The sequence below is a fragment of the Lynx rufus genome, unplaced genomic scaffold (assembly GCF_022079265.1).
Source record: "Lynx rufus isolate CCGP_SWC_20201006 ecotype Redwood Valley unplaced genomic scaffold, mLynRuf1.p SCAF_18, whole genome shotgun sequence".
Taxonomy (NCBI): Eukaryota; Metazoa; Chordata; class Mammalia; order Carnivora; family Felidae; genus Lynx; species Lynx rufus.
In genome coordinates, this window is record NW_025814832.1 from 34,946,719 (window position 1) to 34,962,872 (window position 16,154).

At 41.1% G+C, this 16,154-nt stretch overlaps 1 protein-coding gene across 1 annotated transcript in view; it reads left to right on the forward strand.

Annotated features, from left to right (window-relative positions):
- Positions 1–16,154, forward strand: part of ABCA6 (ATP binding cassette subfamily A member 6) — a 59,911-nt gene that overhangs the window by 35,046 nt on the left and 8,711 nt on the right. Inside the window, exons 21-30 of the mRNA XM_047081515.1 lie at positions 931–1,064; positions 1,832–1,969; positions 4,803–4,910; positions 5,820–5,993; positions 6,208–6,321; positions 9,855–9,974; positions 11,619–11,696; positions 13,216–13,307; positions 14,240–14,360; positions 15,684–15,801. Coding sequence (XP_046937471.1) covers positions 931–1,064; positions 1,832–1,969; positions 4,803–4,910; positions 5,820–5,993; positions 6,208–6,321; positions 9,855–9,974; positions 11,619–11,696; positions 13,216–13,307; positions 14,240–14,360; positions 15,684–15,801 — 1,197 coding nt within the window. The remainder of the gene's footprint in view (positions 1–930; positions 1,065–1,831; positions 1,970–4,802; positions 4,911–5,819; positions 5,994–6,207; positions 6,322–9,854; positions 9,975–11,618; positions 11,697–13,215; positions 13,308–14,239; positions 14,361–15,683; positions 15,802–16,154) is intronic.

Genomic DNA, 16,154 nt, shown 5'->3' on the forward strand with positions numbered 1-16,154 from the left:
AACATGGGAGAGGACTGTGGGCACTTTGTTTCAGGTGGGGTTGACCGGTTAATGAGCATGACTGTGGCTTCAGAGACCACTTTGCCCCCTTGAATTTGTCCACTCTTGAGTTTAGATATCCTGGAAATTGGTGTTTCCTTTATAGTGGAAATAGGCTGTGGGTTTTTCTCTGTCAAACAAATCTCATCTGCTTTCTTCTTTAGGGGCATATCAAAAACTTTGGTCTGATAGTGGCACTCTTTTCATTTCTGACATATATATATATATATATATATATATATATATATATACACGCGCACACACACACACACACACACACATATATGTAATTTTATTTTTATTTATTTATTAAAAGCATATTAACATATTTTATATTTATACATATTTAATATATATTAATATATTATATAAAATAGATCTTAATTTACATAATTTAAAATGTAATATGTACTCCTGAAATATATAATATATATAGGTAATAGATATGTACATAAAATATACATATATGTTAACATACACGTAGTATATATTTACTTTTCTGTTTTTTGAAGAATAAGGCAGAGAGGGAAGTATTATTATTATTATTGGCCATTTTAGTCTGGCTCATCTGAAGTACTGATTGTATTTCCACAAATTATTGAGTTCAAGTATATTTTTTGTAGCCAAGAGTCATAAAATAATCTTGTTTTAATAGTTACATGTTAACTCGCCTTTTTTTAAAGAGAATTGTAAAGCTAAGTCATCGCAGCACAAGATTTGATAAGTAGGAAATGGTAGAGTGGGCTAATCTCATTATCGTGATGCCCAAAGAGACATGACTTTGCATAATGTTGTGTACGTATTGACTTTAAATTGTGTTGTGGTTTATTTGAAAGACTTGACATGTATGTTCTTGCGTTCTGTGGGCTTCTGTTATTGATTTCATACTAGAGTCAAACATTGAAGATTTTATACAGTCACTGAAGCATCAGAATATACTTTTGGAAGTAGATGACTTTGCAAACAGAAATGGCACTGGTGACCTGTCATACAACGGAGCTATCATAGTTTCTGGTAAACAAAAGGTATGTTTGCTTCTTGTCTCTTGCTTTTACTTTTATGAAAAAAAAAGACAAAAACGAAGCGCTACATTTTTAACTGTTTTAAAAACGGCATCAACCCAGCTAGTACACTCAACTTGATTTAAAAGCATTTGGGGATCATTACTGAATAAACTGTGAAATGTAAGTGAGCTTTTGTAAAACATTTCCTATCTTAACTTTGGAATTAGATGATTTCTACATAATGAAAGTAGCTAAATGTAATTGCATTATTCGGATTCAATAAAATGTTAGACCTTATAATCACCAACCATGACTTTAAGGAATCCTATTCAATGGCTAACTACCCTAAAGATGTTTTCATGTACAGTTGACCCTTAAACAACATGGGTGTTAGGGGCGCCAAGCCCCTGCACAATCAAATATCCATGTATAACTTTTGACTCCCTAAAAATTTATCTCCTTAGAGCCTACTGTTGACCAGAGCCTAACTGATAAGATAAACAGTCGATTAGCACATACTTTGTGTGTTCTATGTATTATACACTGTGTTCTCGCAATAAGGTAAGCTAGAGAAAAGACAATGTTACTCAGAAAGTCATAAGGGAGAGAAAACACACTCACACTACTGTATTATATTTATTGGAAAAAAATTCTCGTGTAAGTGAACTGTGTAGGTTAAACCCGTGTCGTTCAAGGGTCAACCGTATTGAGAATATTAATATGAAAGCGTTTTTGTTGTTCTTTAGTGATTTGGAATTAGCGTTACTTTGTCTTTGTTTTATTCAAAGGATTATAGATTTTCAGTTGTGTGCAATACCTTGAGGCTGCACTGTTTTCCTATTCTCGTGAATATTGTTAGCAATGGACTACTTCGAATGTTTAATTCTACACAAAATATTCGAATTGAGAGAAGCCCGTATCCTTTTGTAAGTATTGGATTTACTCATTCTGAACAATTAGGAATTTGGCAAGCAACCAGTGTGTTCCCTCTTTAGCTTTTAGATATTCATAATTGATTGTTAATCCTAAGGTGGGGTTTTTTTTTGTCCTAACATTTTAAACATCGTATCTAACAAAATAACAATTTGTTTTCTTGTTATTATCAGGGAGTGCTCATGGGGGAACTTTTCAAGACTTTGTCATAGTCTAGAGAATCTCCTGCAAAGATACAGATTTGATTGCAGAAGTGTATTGGAGAGAGTGTGAGTGAGGGTGTGTGTGTGTGTGTGTGCGCTAAATCGGAAATCAAGAACACTTGTAAAACAGCTTTAGAATCTCGCAAATCTCATATAATTTGTCGGTGGACCCCCATTGACTAAATGGATAGTAGCTGGATCTGAAGGAGAATCAACCAGTTCTTGGGCTATCTGCCTCCTGATTAATTCCTTCATCAACCTGTAGTTGCTCTGCACCCCAGGGGTATCTGATGTGCACAGGCTACATTTCCGCGGCTCCTTGTCAGCTGGGGCTATAGCCTGGATTTGGACGATAGGAAGCAGTAGTGGGAGAGCAAGAGGGCCCTGCAGCAGGGGGTCCAGTCTCCAGTCACATTGCTTCCTTCCTTTGCCCCTCCAGCCCAGAAGTGACGGTGTCTTCTTGCTTTATCATCCTTGTTGGCTTCTCTGCTCTGTCCACCCATGTAACCAGTGCATGATTGTTTTCTTTCTAAGTACTGAAGGTGGTAATGGTTTTCTGGTCAGACTTTGATACTCAAGAGGGATCTCTTAAGAGCTGACTCAAACTATTTCAAGCCAGGAGACTGGAAGCACAAAAACCAGGATTCAGAATGGAGCCACCGATCAGTCGGTTAAACATCTGACTCTTGATTTCTGCTCAGGTCATGATCTCACAGTTGTAAGATAGAGCCCCGGGTGCTCTGGACGTGGAACCTGCTTGAGATTCTCTCTCTCCCTCTCTCTCTGCCCATCCCCCAACCGCTTCTGCTCTTTATCTCTCTCTCTCTCAAAAAAAAAAAAATGGAGCCATCGAAAGGGGAAGCCCATTTTGTGACAAAGGGGTTGAATTCAGTTTGGGCTTCTCTGCGTTAGTGGTGCTGGGGGTACGTGCAAAGAGAAGATGGACAGAATATACTTGAGAGGCCAGCGATGGACACATGCATCTATGAGTGAAGCCACCACTAACTGTGAGAGCCAGCACAGTGCAAGAGTAGCGTGGTCTGAAGGGAACACTCCAGAAAGTAGAATCCACTGGCAGTAGAAAGAGGTAGATGTTATCCCCTCTTGATCTTTTAGTTTCTAAATGTCATTACTTGTTTATTCAGGATCAGAATAGACAAGGCCCCAAGGTTCCTCTCCTAGGCCTCCCCAGCGGCACATACCTTTCTTCTCTGGGCCGTTCTTATGAAAACAGTGAGGCATTTTCCCACCTGGTGAAATATTTGAACGGATGGGCAAAGCCCCTCAAGCCTTAAGTAAAGTGGAGAGTGGTAGAATTATTTTGAGTTAGCCTACTGTACCGCTGAACTGTCATTATACCCAAGAGGCAGGCCTGTACCCTGCCTGAGCATAGACCCAGCCCCGGGCAGACACTGGTTTGGGGACGGCGACTCAAAGTTCATCTCCTGGCCCACTGGCTTGGTGGCACAAAGGGCCATCTTCATCTTCAGAGTACATCTGACTAGACGCTGGTGTCTTCACACATCTATCACCGGGTTTGCTGAGAAAGACGTGCGACTCAGAACGGAATAATCTGTGTTTCCAGGATCGTAATTCCCAAATGATTATTTTTGGTATCGTGGCCAAACCACATAATATAAAACTCGTCTTCTTAGCCATGTTTAAGTGTATATAGTTCAGTAGTGTTAAGTCTATTTGCATTATTGTGAAACAGATCTCCAGAACTTCTTCGTCTTGGAGAACTAAAGCTTCATCCCCATCGAACAAGAGCAGCCCATTTTCCCCTTCCCCCAGGCCCTGCTAATCATCGTCCTCCCTTCTGTTTCTATTAATTTATTGCTACTTTTGATACCTGATATAAGGACAATCATGTAGCATTTAGTTTTTCGTGACTGGCTTATTCCCCTTAGAGTAATGCCCTCAAAATTCATCCATGTTGTAACATGTGACAAGATGTCCTTCCTTTTAAAGGCTGGATAATATTCCACTGTGTGTATATATACCCCACGGTGTTTATTCCTTCTTCTGTTTGATGGACATTTGGGTTACTTCCACGTCTTGGCTATTATGGATAGTGTTGCTAAGAACATGTGTGGGCAGATCTCTCTTGGAGACCCTGCTTTCATTCTTTTCCATGTACACCCTGACGTGGGTCCCGAGTTATATTTTGCTTCTTGTTTTCTCCTAGAAGGTGAAGCCTCACGTTAAATGATCGGACATCGTTTCCCCTCCCACCTTCATGCATAGATGTTGCTGAACTAGGCATACACTTTTATTTTGATTTTCTAAGACTTCGAAAAGCGTATTCTGGACGATAATTAGCGTTTGTTCCTTTCTTTTTTTTTTTAAAACATTCACCAGTTTATGGGGCGCCTGGGTGGCGCAGTCGGTTAAGCGTCCGACTTCAGCCAGGTCACGATCTCACGGTCCGTGAGTTCGAGCCCCGCGTCAGGCTCTGGGCTGATGGCTCAGAGCCTGGAGCCTGTTTCCGATTCTGTGTCTGCCTCTCTCTCTGCCCCTCCCCCGTTCATGCTCTGTCTCTCTCTGTCCCAAAAATAAATAAAAACGTGGAAAAAAAAAAAAAAACATTCACCAGTTTAAAGTGCCTTTTTTACATTTGCAGAATTACGTGTTATTCTGGATTGGGCTGCCAGAAGGTTCCATGTTCTTATTTTGGGTGGTGTGCAGCATGTCCCCTTACATCTCCATGAGCAGTGTCAGCGATTACAAAGTAAGAAAGGGGGGTGGGGGGAATTGCGGGGACTTCAGAAATTGTGTTCTAAATGGTGTGTGTTCAAAATGTTTCCCTGTGAGGAAAACATATAAACATGCATTTAATTTAGATAGTATAGTTAAGCGTTATTTCTATCAAGTCAGAAAGTTTAGTTCCAAAACACAAAGTATCTTTTACTTCAAAATTTCAGGAAAAATGCAATGATTTTACAGGGACTCAAATTAATGTAAACTTTCAAAGGGGATTATTATACGACTTTCGACTGCGTTATTTCCCAAGGAAAAGGAAGAAATCGTTGATATTCACACTGAGGACCAGATTGAAGACTTACATCCCCTTTCTACTGTGATAGACACAGATATCTCTTTGAGACCCTGCTTTCAATTCTTTTTGGTGTAGACCCTGAAGTGGGCCCTGAATTATATTTGACTTTATATTTTACAAAGATAAAATTTGTGGTTGTATTTGTATTTGTTCCTGTCTGTGATCCAAAGCAAAACAGTTAAATCAGATTTAGCCAATGGGCCAGGTGAACTTTGAATCACCATCCCTATTCTGAGCCTGGAACTCCCAGAACATACTTGGGTAATGGGTATTGTCCTTCAGGTCACAGAACAATATCTCTCTTGAAGGAGGCCTATGCCTTGATCATTATGAGATCTGCTTTTCTATTCATTAGGCATGTGTTAGAGTGGGAATCTAACCTATAAAATAAAACATGTTTTCACAATGGCCGCCATAATGGAATTGGCTCTTTAGACCTCGGGTTCTAAATAGTATGTGCATAATTAAATTATTAGAAGATCTACAATGACTTGATTCCATTTATCTTTAAAATCTCCCCCAGTGTGTTTGTTTTGGATTTGGATTTCAACTGAATCTGTGTATCTCCTGTTTTCTCATCAGAGGAGAGCTAAGTCCCAGCTATGGATCTCTGGCCTCTACCCTTCTGCCTACTGGTGTGGGCAGGCACTAGTGGATATTAGCCTCTTCGTTTTTCTTCTCCTTTCAATGTATTTAATTTTCTACATCGCAAACATAACGAGCATTTATATCACAAGTCGAATTGTGTTTGCCCTGGTAAGTGACACACCATATAGACAATATCTTATAAATTATAACGCTTGGTATTTTCTATAAGGAAGACATATGCATTTTCATTTTGTCATCAACTAAAACCAAAAAAAAATTCAAAGTGCATGTGCAATAAGACATTTTAAAAGATTTGTAATTTAATTTTTCCCTCGGTTAATACTTCAGGGTTTGACCCTGATACTGTTTGTATTATCTTCAGGCTGTGATTACGCTTGGTTATGCAGCTTCGCTGGTCTTCTTGACGTATGTGATATCGTTTATTTTTCGCAAGAGGAGAAAAAATAGTGGCCTTTGGTCATTTTGCTTCTTTATCGTAAGTACACGTACAAACCTATTGATAGAGAGAGTTATTTTTTAAACTTTCACTGTCATGTTAGATATGGTCACCTTTGCCTTGAGAAATGGGAAAAAAGTAAGACCTTTCGATTACACTGTAGAAAGGAGAGGAAATGTTACATGTTTCCAAGTCAGTGACCTTCCTGAAGAAGTCACGTACAACCCTTTGATTAGCGTTTCTGGAGAACCTTACAGAAGACCGGAAGGGCAAGGTGCTACTATTGAGTTTATGGATTCTTCAGAATACAGGGCTCCCTGGTGACATTAGAACAAAAAATGGCTCTGTAACATTTGTCAGCAGAAATGGACTGTACTGTCAAATGTCACAGTCCATTTCTACGGGCTTCAAGAAGGTATCCTTGAACCTCAGACGCTAATAATTTCCAAGATTGGAGATGTTTTTGTACCTACGCCAGAGAACTTATTGGTCAATATGAATGAAAGATTACTGAATGCCCAAGATTGCTGAAAATGCGGACAGAATTTTGTCAGCCAAGTTCTAGGATTTCGAAGGGTATCATTTCTTTTTTTTTCTGTCTTTTTTTTTTATTTTTGACAGAGAGAGAGACAGAGCATGAGCGGGGGAGGGGCAGAGAAAGAGGGAGACACAGAATCTGAAACGGGCTCCGGGCTCTGAGCTGTCGGCACAGAGCCCGACGCGGGGCTCGAACTCACAGACCGAGAGATCATGACCTGAGCCGAAGTTGGACGCGCAGCCGCCTGAGCCACCCAGGTGCCCCCAAAGGGTATCAGTTCAACAGAATATGAAGGCTTTCCAGACTCGATACACCAGAATCTGACAGAACAATAGCTCTCACTGCTTGGCTTAGGGAGCGGGGAAGATATAAATAATGAAAGTCTCGTGAAGGCAAATTTCCTTCAAAACATGGTAGAAGGCAAAATAGATTCCGCGTTGTCATATAAATTCTTTCGCATAATTTTTCAGCCGCAAGTGAATAAGTGAACGAATGAAGAAATTTGACTCTGCTCTTTCTAAGCAAAGTCATGCTAATGCAAATCACCTGTCCTATTAGGATTGTGGAATAACGCGATGGTTAAGACGTTCACACTGTGGTATGAACCAACTAGTAAATAAAGGGCTACAGCAGATAATTGAACACGCACCTCTAAAACACTGTTTTGCAAATAGAAATATATTTACATATGATTGGGTGGCTTTTTCCTTTGCTGCCAACTATTTTTGAATTATTACAGAGTAAAATTAGATGAGGCAGTATTGCAGAGTCAAAGTAAATTTTGGAAAATAAAGATTTCTTTGTCCAAGATGTAAAAAATATATATATATATTCTAGTATTCCAGTATAATACAGGTTTATACTTTCTGATTATTTTCCCTTTTCCTTTCTCATCTGTATCTCTTTCAGTGTGTTGGTCTCTAACATTTTATTTTTCTATCAGTGAAAAGAAGCTACATACTTATGGAATATTGGAATGTCAGATTTAAAAAAAAAATTCGTTATCTGGTATCATTCGCCTCATTTTATAGAGGAGGAAAAATGAGTCGCTTGTTTCCAGGTCACACACAAACTATTGGCAACTCAAGAATAAAATTGACACCTCCAACCTCACGCACATCATTACACATGTCACAAGGTATGAGGTAGCAGCAAGGTTGACAATATTAATTTAAAGTCTGTTCTGATCAGCATCTTGATTTGGGCGTAACTCTTTGATTTGCCATGCACCGTCCATCTTCGCACAGACCTCAAGCTGTTTTGCAATACCTTTGTGCCCGGTACAAAGAACTTATCATTTTATTTGAAATATGCGTTGAGGCAACGTGTGTTGCGAGAACCGATCTTGCATGACGCAGTTAGTATCCATTTAAACCACGCCAGGTCATTCGTTATCACTCACAGATCACATATGGAAACGTATCGGACGATGGGGAGTGCAGCTGTCCTTTTGTGATCTTGGGTACACTTGCAAGGACAGTGTAGGCGAGGCCTCTCCCTCACTGAGTGAAGCCACAGTCAGCTGTCAATTTGTTTCTGGAGTCCAGTGGATTCTCATAGCCCACAGGGTGTGGTACCTCATGGGTATCTTAGGTCCCTGTCTAGTAAGGAAGCACCTGTCAGCCCATGATGGTGCCCATGATGTCAGCCCAAGAAGAGAGGTAACCTCTCTTCTTGGCACACTGAGTCTTAGCTTATTGGTTGTAAAATGAGAAAATTTTTTTGAATTTGCCATCTAAAGTGCTTATTGTGCTCTTACTGAACCCTTGATTACAACTTCTTTAGTTGTATTCCCAATTGTTTTTTATGTGTAGATTATCCATTCCCCCCAAACTCTAAATTCACTGAGTAGCCATTCAACATGCCCTTATGTAACCCACTAAACAGTATCGTTTTCTGACATAAAGACTTAGGCATCACACACACATAGGGTTTTGAATTCCGACTTTGTCACTGACTGACTGTGTGGTCTTGGGGATGTTAGTTATGGTCTCCAAACCCTGGATTTCCCATACAAGGAAGGGATAGCAAGAATGACCACATTATGGTGTTAAACAACGCATGCCAGGTTCTTAATGCCTGGGGTTTGTGTGATATTCAGCGAATTTAATAGCTACAACTTTTACTATTTTTATGATAATTCTCACACTAGTAAGATCCAGAAAAGGTTCAAAATAGTGCTCAATACAACTGTGGACTAATAAACTGATCCTTAAAACAGAACAATGAAAAATCATCTTTATCCCTCATCCCACATTTACCAGTATTTTGAAAGCAAATAAGTCCATTGTAATCAAAATACAGAGTCTCAAAATCAATCAGTGTAATCAAAATGTAGATAAAATTATCTGTTTGGAATGGGACGTAAATGGAGCAGGAATGACATTGAGAAAGCATTAGTCTAGGTAGGAGGCAGTATGGACTTTTTAAAATAACTACCCATAGGGGACCCTGGGTGGCTCAGTCGGTTAAGCATCAGACTTCAGCTCAGGTCATGATCTCAAGACTCGTGAGTTTGCGCCCCGCGTCGGGCTCTGTGCTGACAGCTCGGAGCCTGGAGCCTGCTTTGGATTCTGTGTCTTCCTCTCTCTCTGCCCCTCCCCAACTCACACTCTGTCTCTCTCTCCTTCAAAAATAAACAAAACATTGCAAAAACTTTTTTAAATAAAAAAATAAAACAAAGTAACTACCCATATAGCTTCTCATCTTATGCAGGTTTTTATACATTCACAATATTGTTACCTTAGCTGTAAAAGGGTGATTTCTCTATCTTATTGTCTTAGACTGCACTTAATGCACTCTTAGGAAGTCTTTGCCTTAATCTCCAGGTTTTTATGTAAAATGTTTCTGTTGGGGAGCTCACAGTCACGTTTATTCTCATTAACTAAAACCCCTCCCTTCTCCATCTGAAAGTGGTAAATCTGTATGTGGGGAAATTCTGATATAGATGATAACATTTACATTTTAAATATTTTCCCCAATATCAATGGACTGTATATGTCTGACCTGCAATATATCTTCACTTGCCTTGTAGACCTCAACCATTATGTTTGACACCCTTGTAATGAATCACTTCAACTTACCTGTCTTGATTTCCAGCATGATATTAATTCCCTCATCCACCATGGGTGAATTTCTAGCTTTTTTGGCAGAGGTAAGAAATATTAACCGTTAATATGTCATTAATTTTGAATATGAAGCCTATTAAAGTGCTTTGCCCCAATTCCGTAAAGACAGAACGCAGGCTAGTGGTTTCCTGGGGTTGGGTTGGTTTGGGAATGGGGTTTGATAGCAAACGCAAATGAGGTATCTCTTTGGGGTGATGAAAATGTTACTAAGGTGAATTGTGGTGATGCTCTCCCAACTCTGTAAATTTACTGAAAATCCTTGAATTGTATACTTAAAGTGGGTGAATTTCCTGGCATGAAAAATTAACCTCAATAAAGTTTTGCCACATGCACTTTGCAAAACATAAGCATTGTCGAATGCTATTCAAATCTAATGCCAGATTGAAAACCGTTGCCTAGTTTAATAGGTATTCATTATCCATTGTGAGTATAAACCCATATACAGGGTCATTTATTCATTCGAAAATACACATTAACCAGTGGTCTGTGTTGGACCCTGTGCTTGTCTTTGGGAAACAGTATTCTGTGTCAGGTACTGTGCGGGTCATTGGGGGCACCTGATGAGCAAGATAGCACAATTCATCCTTTCACCATTCACTTGGTGAAACGACTCAGTGCAAAAGGCTTAAAGGTTCCAAAAGAGAAGGGCAAAGTGCCAAGGGCAAGATACAAAGCACAGCTGACATGATCTAGAGAGTCAGATGATTCTTCTGGGGGAAGCAATGCTTCCACAGGATCCTGAAGAATGAGTCAGAATTAATTAGCAGGAGAGGGGGGCAGAAGGTAAGCATGTTCTGTGGAGGGAGGGAAAGGCACTGAAACAGGAAAGACCAGGAGGCATTAAAGAAAGTGGGACTCAAATGGAAAGAAGTGCACGAGGAGATAGATGTGCTGGATAGCTCAGCCAGGAAGGTGCTCTTTAGGGCCCCACATCATCCTGGATGATACTTCAAAGAAAGTAGAGAAAGCTGCCCTAATCCCTCATGTTCTTGGGGCCCCTGGAAAGCCCTCTGTCTGCAAAAGCACTTTTCCATTGAGTGAGGAACACTTAGAATTCTCAATTGGAAATCCCTTCCTTTGCTTAAAGCAATCCCCTAAAATATAAGCAGACCTGCCGAGTGAACCACACTAACTTATATCTGTCATACATTATTTAGGAGGAGTGAGCTACTTTCTGAACGTACTGACTGATGAAGGAAGAATAGCATGATGTGGCTAACGTATTATGGTGGGAAAGTCACCATCAGGGTAGGAAGGGGCCCAGAAAAGGCTCTTGAGGGGCATTTGGGACAAATATTGTCAATCCCTATTATTTTTCACAAGGATCCTCTCTCTGTGATGCCTTCAGTAGACCTGAAGCAAATGTGAAAACAAAAGATTAAACAACAACAACAACAACAAAAGATTGGAAAAGAGAACAGACACAGGTCACCTGTTCACTGGGAGACAGCATTGAGTAGCGGCCCCCTCTCTTCCCTGCAGTGGAATATTTGTCACCGGGGCACACAGAGGAATCAAGCTTGATGCTTGCATTGAAAATATGCAATTTGTGGAATTTCATTTTATTGATTGGTTGGTTGGTTGGTTGGTTTATTGGAATTTCATTATTTAAATGCAAATCATAAAGCTGATGAATTTCCACTTAGCTCTTTTTCTTTTTGTCTTTGCAGAGAGCCCAGGCGTACCATTCAGACAATCAGGACCGCCATTTTGATCTGAGTGGAGTTGATCTTCTAGTATGCCTAATAGTAAGAAGGCCTTTCTACCTCTTTACCTATTTTTTTTTTTATAGTTACCATTTACTACAATAACTATTTGGTTTTATCTGACGGGTACCAGCTTTGAAAGCCCTTTTGATACAGTCTCAGAATAAGATAATTCAGACATGAATCCAAATCATGAGTTAGTTTTTATATGCCTGAGTGGAGTGGGTAAGTCCAGAATTTAATATAAAATTAACTTTTTATGTTTATTTATCCTGTTTATGCCACCTCCAAATTTGAGAGAGCTTGTAAGAAACACAGGTTCAATGTAACTTAAGTCCTTTGAATTAGAGATAAAAAGGGCAACGTTGAATAATAAAAATGAAAGGGAAAGATGATTTTGTTGGTATGCTTGGGCTGAAGAAAGCTACTGTCTCTGGATACAACGTGTCATTACTTTTCCAGACGTAGAAGCAAAACTGGACAGAAGTCCCTGCCCCTGTAGAGTTTATATTCTGGTTGAAGGAGCCAGATAATAAACTAAAATAAATAGTATATATTGTGTCCAATGGGTAGTCGGGAAAGGCCTGATTGAGAACTAAAGATTGGAGGTGGGGCAAGAAAGCAGGCTGTAGGGAGAGCTTGGGGAAGAGCATTCCTGTAATAGGGGCACGAGGGACCCTGGCTTGTCCCAGGGTAAGCAAGGAGGCCAGTGTGATTGTGGCAGAGTGACCAAGGAGAGAAGGGTACAAGAGAAGATCTCAGAGGTCACAGGGTAAAGTGCAAAGAGGACAGAAAGAGCTGACACAGAGCATTCTGGGTCACTCTAAGGACTACCTTTTCTTTGAGTAACTGAGGACTCATTGGAGGGTTTTAAGCAAAGCAATATGATTAGACTTATGTTTTAGTTTATTTTATTGTTTTCAAGTTTATTTGTTTTGAGAGAGACAGAGACAGTGTGAGTGGGAGAGGGGCAGAGAGAGAGGAAGAGAGAAAATCCCAAGCAGGCTCTGTGCTGCTAATGCAAAGTGCGATGCGGGGCTCGAACCCATAAACCTATGAGATCATGACCTGAGCTACAATCAAGAGGCAGATGCTTAACCGACTGAGCCACCCAGGCACCCTGTGTTTTTTTGTTTTTAAGTTTATTTATAGACTTATGTTGTAAAAGAGTAGTTCTAGTTATTGTGTTGAGCATAGATGTTGGGGGCAAGGGGAGGAGAAGGAGAAGGGGACCAGGGAGCAAGGTGTTGTAATATCACGATAAGAAATCATGGCGGCCTGGACCCTGGAAGGGAGCAGCACAGGCAGGAGTGAGAAGCAGTTGGGTTCTGGGTGATTTTGAAGGTAGAGCAGATAAACTTGGCTGACAGCCAGGATGTGGGTTGTGAGCAAAAAGGAGGCACGGAGCTGGATGGTCACTGGACAGCCGGCTTTCTCCCTGGATTTGTAAGAATGATTTGCCTGTATTTTACCTGAAGACAAAGGCCACCAATTTAATTCAGACGCTTAAATAATATTTGTGAACTTATGCCGACGTGTAACCGCTGTTCTTTGCTCCTAGCCCTACTTTCAGACATTGATACTGGTGTTTCTCCTGAGATGCATGGAAGCAAAATGGGGAAAGAAAATAACGCGAAGGGATCCTGTTTTCAGGTTGGGAGAAAACTTAATTTCGAATTTAGTATCATATTTGAACCTTCCTACGTAGCGGCTGCGCTACTGACCTGTTGGCGTGGGTTTATATTGACAACGTACACAGCAGGCTGGTTTTCACGATGGTCACTGGATTGCTGACTTACTGCCTGGAAGCAGGACTCTCTGTCACTCATCGGCGGAGGGAAGTTTTCAATTCCTCCGGAATTTAAATTTTTTTTTTTAACATTTATTTATTTTTGAGACAGAGAGAGACAGAGCATGAATGCGGGAGGGTCAGAGAGAGAGGGAGACACAGAATCCGAAACAGGCTCCAGGCTCTGAGCCGTCAGCACAGAGCCCGACGCAGGGCTTGAACTCACGGACGTGAGATCATGACCTGGGCCGAAGTCGGACACTCAACCGACTGAGCCACCCAGGCGCCCCTCCTCCGGAATTTAATGAGTACTCAGATATGCCAGTCTCTCCTCTCAGGTGATCACGTGTCCTTGAACAGAGGAGGTGGGATGGAGTTGGTTGAGGAATGTAGCCCAGAGTGTTTCATAACAGGGACCTTCCAGAAGAGCTCTAGGAAGGGCAGACAGTAAAAGATGCTGAAGCAAATGTCAGGCGTCCTTAAGTTGGGCTCAGAGTCAACAGAGAAGATGTAGGTGACCTGATTTTGAAAGCAGCAGCAGTTATTTGTCAGCACATTCGCACGGGTCAGAGATTCTAACTGGAAGAAGGGCAACAACATGGAGGGCATGAAGGGAGCAATTCTGGCCACGGGGATGGGAGCTCTTGGGGAAAGCGGAAGCAGTGTATTCACAGGGCCATGATCATCATCACCAGTTTACTGAGAGAAAGGACAATGGCACGATCACAGAGCTGCTGACTGAAGGATATCATTCATAACGAAGAAACCTCTGTCCTACATTTCGTTTTGTCCACAGAATTTCCCCCCAAAGTAGAGGTGCTCAACCCAATCCAGAAGAACCTGGTGACGAGGATGAAGATGTGAAAGCAGAAAGAATGAGAACGGCAACTGCCCTGGCCACTTCACTCTCAGAGGAGGTAGAAAAGCAAGTGACAAAGTGGATGTTAACGGCCCTATATTCAAGAGCTATCGAGAATAGAGGGCGATATGCTGGTTTTCATTGCGAAAGTTTGGAGTTCGGTGCCTTTTTAAAAAAAAAAAATTTTTTTTTAAACATTTATTTATTTTTGAGACAGAGGGAGACAGAGCGTGAGCAGGGGAGGGTCAGAGAGAGAGGGAGACACAGAATCCGAAGCAGGCTCCAGGCTCTGAGCCATCAGCCCAGAGCCCAACGCGGGGCTTGAACTCACAGACCGTGAGATCCTGACCTGAGCTGAAGTTGGCCGCTTAACCGACTGAGCCACCCAGGTGCCCCAGAGTTCAGTGCCTTTTCGTAATTCTTTTTTTTTTTTTAACTTTTTTTTTTTCAACGTTTTTTATTTATTTTTGGGACAGAGAGAGACAGAGCATGAACGGGGGAGGGGCAGAGAGAGAGGGAGACACAGAATCGGAAACAGGCTCCAGGCTCCAAGCCATCAGCCCAGAGCCCGACGCGGGGCTCGAACTCACGGACCGCGAGATCGTGACCTGGCTGATGTCGGACGCTTAACCGACTGCGCCACCCAGGCGCCCCTCGTAATTCTTAAATATGCAAGCGCTTCTTTGGGGTGTCCTCAAGGTCAAAGGAGAACACAGAATATAATGGTTTTATTCCACTGTAAAAAAAATTTTTTTTAATGTTTATTTTTGAGCGAGAAAGAGACAGAACGCGAGTGGGGGAGGGGCAGAGAGAGAGAGGGAGACAAGAATCCGAAGCAGGCTCCAGGCTCTGAGCTGTCAGCACAGAGCGCGACGCGGGGCTCGAACCCAGGAACCAGGAGATCATGACCTGAGCCAAAGTCGGACCCTCAACCGACTGAGCCGCCCAGGAGCCCCGGTTTTATTCCCCTTTTGAGAAAAATGGGCTTTGATAGGTAGAGCTATCATTTCAAAACCAAACATTTCCCAAGTTGGGGAATTTAGGTGAGATTTGCTTTAAAATGCTGAATAGGGATTAAGTTTAAAGGGTTACTCTTTTATCTGCTAGACAGATGTTATGACGTGCCCGTGAGCTTGGGCACTTCTGGGAAGGCAATGAGCCAGTTTCCACGAAGCTATCTGTGTTAATTTTAGAAGCAAGAAATATTGTTGACATCAACGAATGCACATTACATTTGAAACAAGTGGTATTGATTTGATTACTGTCAATCTGAAATATACTTTGTTTTATGACATAGAGTAAGAAAGAGTCCAGCAGTGAGAACATAGGAACATAACATCTCTGAAGCTTAAGAGGAAAATCACACTGTCCTCTATTCCAGAAACCTGTCATAATTGCTAGCTGTCTCCACAAAGAGTATGCAGGGCAGAAGAAAAGTTGCTTCTCAAAGAGAAAGAAGAAAATAGCAGCAAGAAATATCTCCTTCTGTGTTAAAAAAGGTTTGGCAGAATCACTTAAGCTTATTCACCATTATTTTAAAAGTACCCACTGAACATCTATCTTATAGGCACCATTGTACTTGCTGAAGCATTCATTCATTCATTCATTCAACATATATTTTTTAAGCATGCCAGGGACTACTTTGGGTGCTGGAATATAATCATGAAAGAAATAGGCAAGTCCCTATCCTCATAGATTTTACATCCTAAGAGAGGATCAAAAAACAAAACTAACTTATCAAGAAAAGTGTCAGCACAAAAGCAATTTCTTTCATATATATATATATTTTTTTTTTTTTAATGCTTATTTTGAGGGGGGAGGAAGGGGCAGAGAGAGAGGGAGATACAGAATC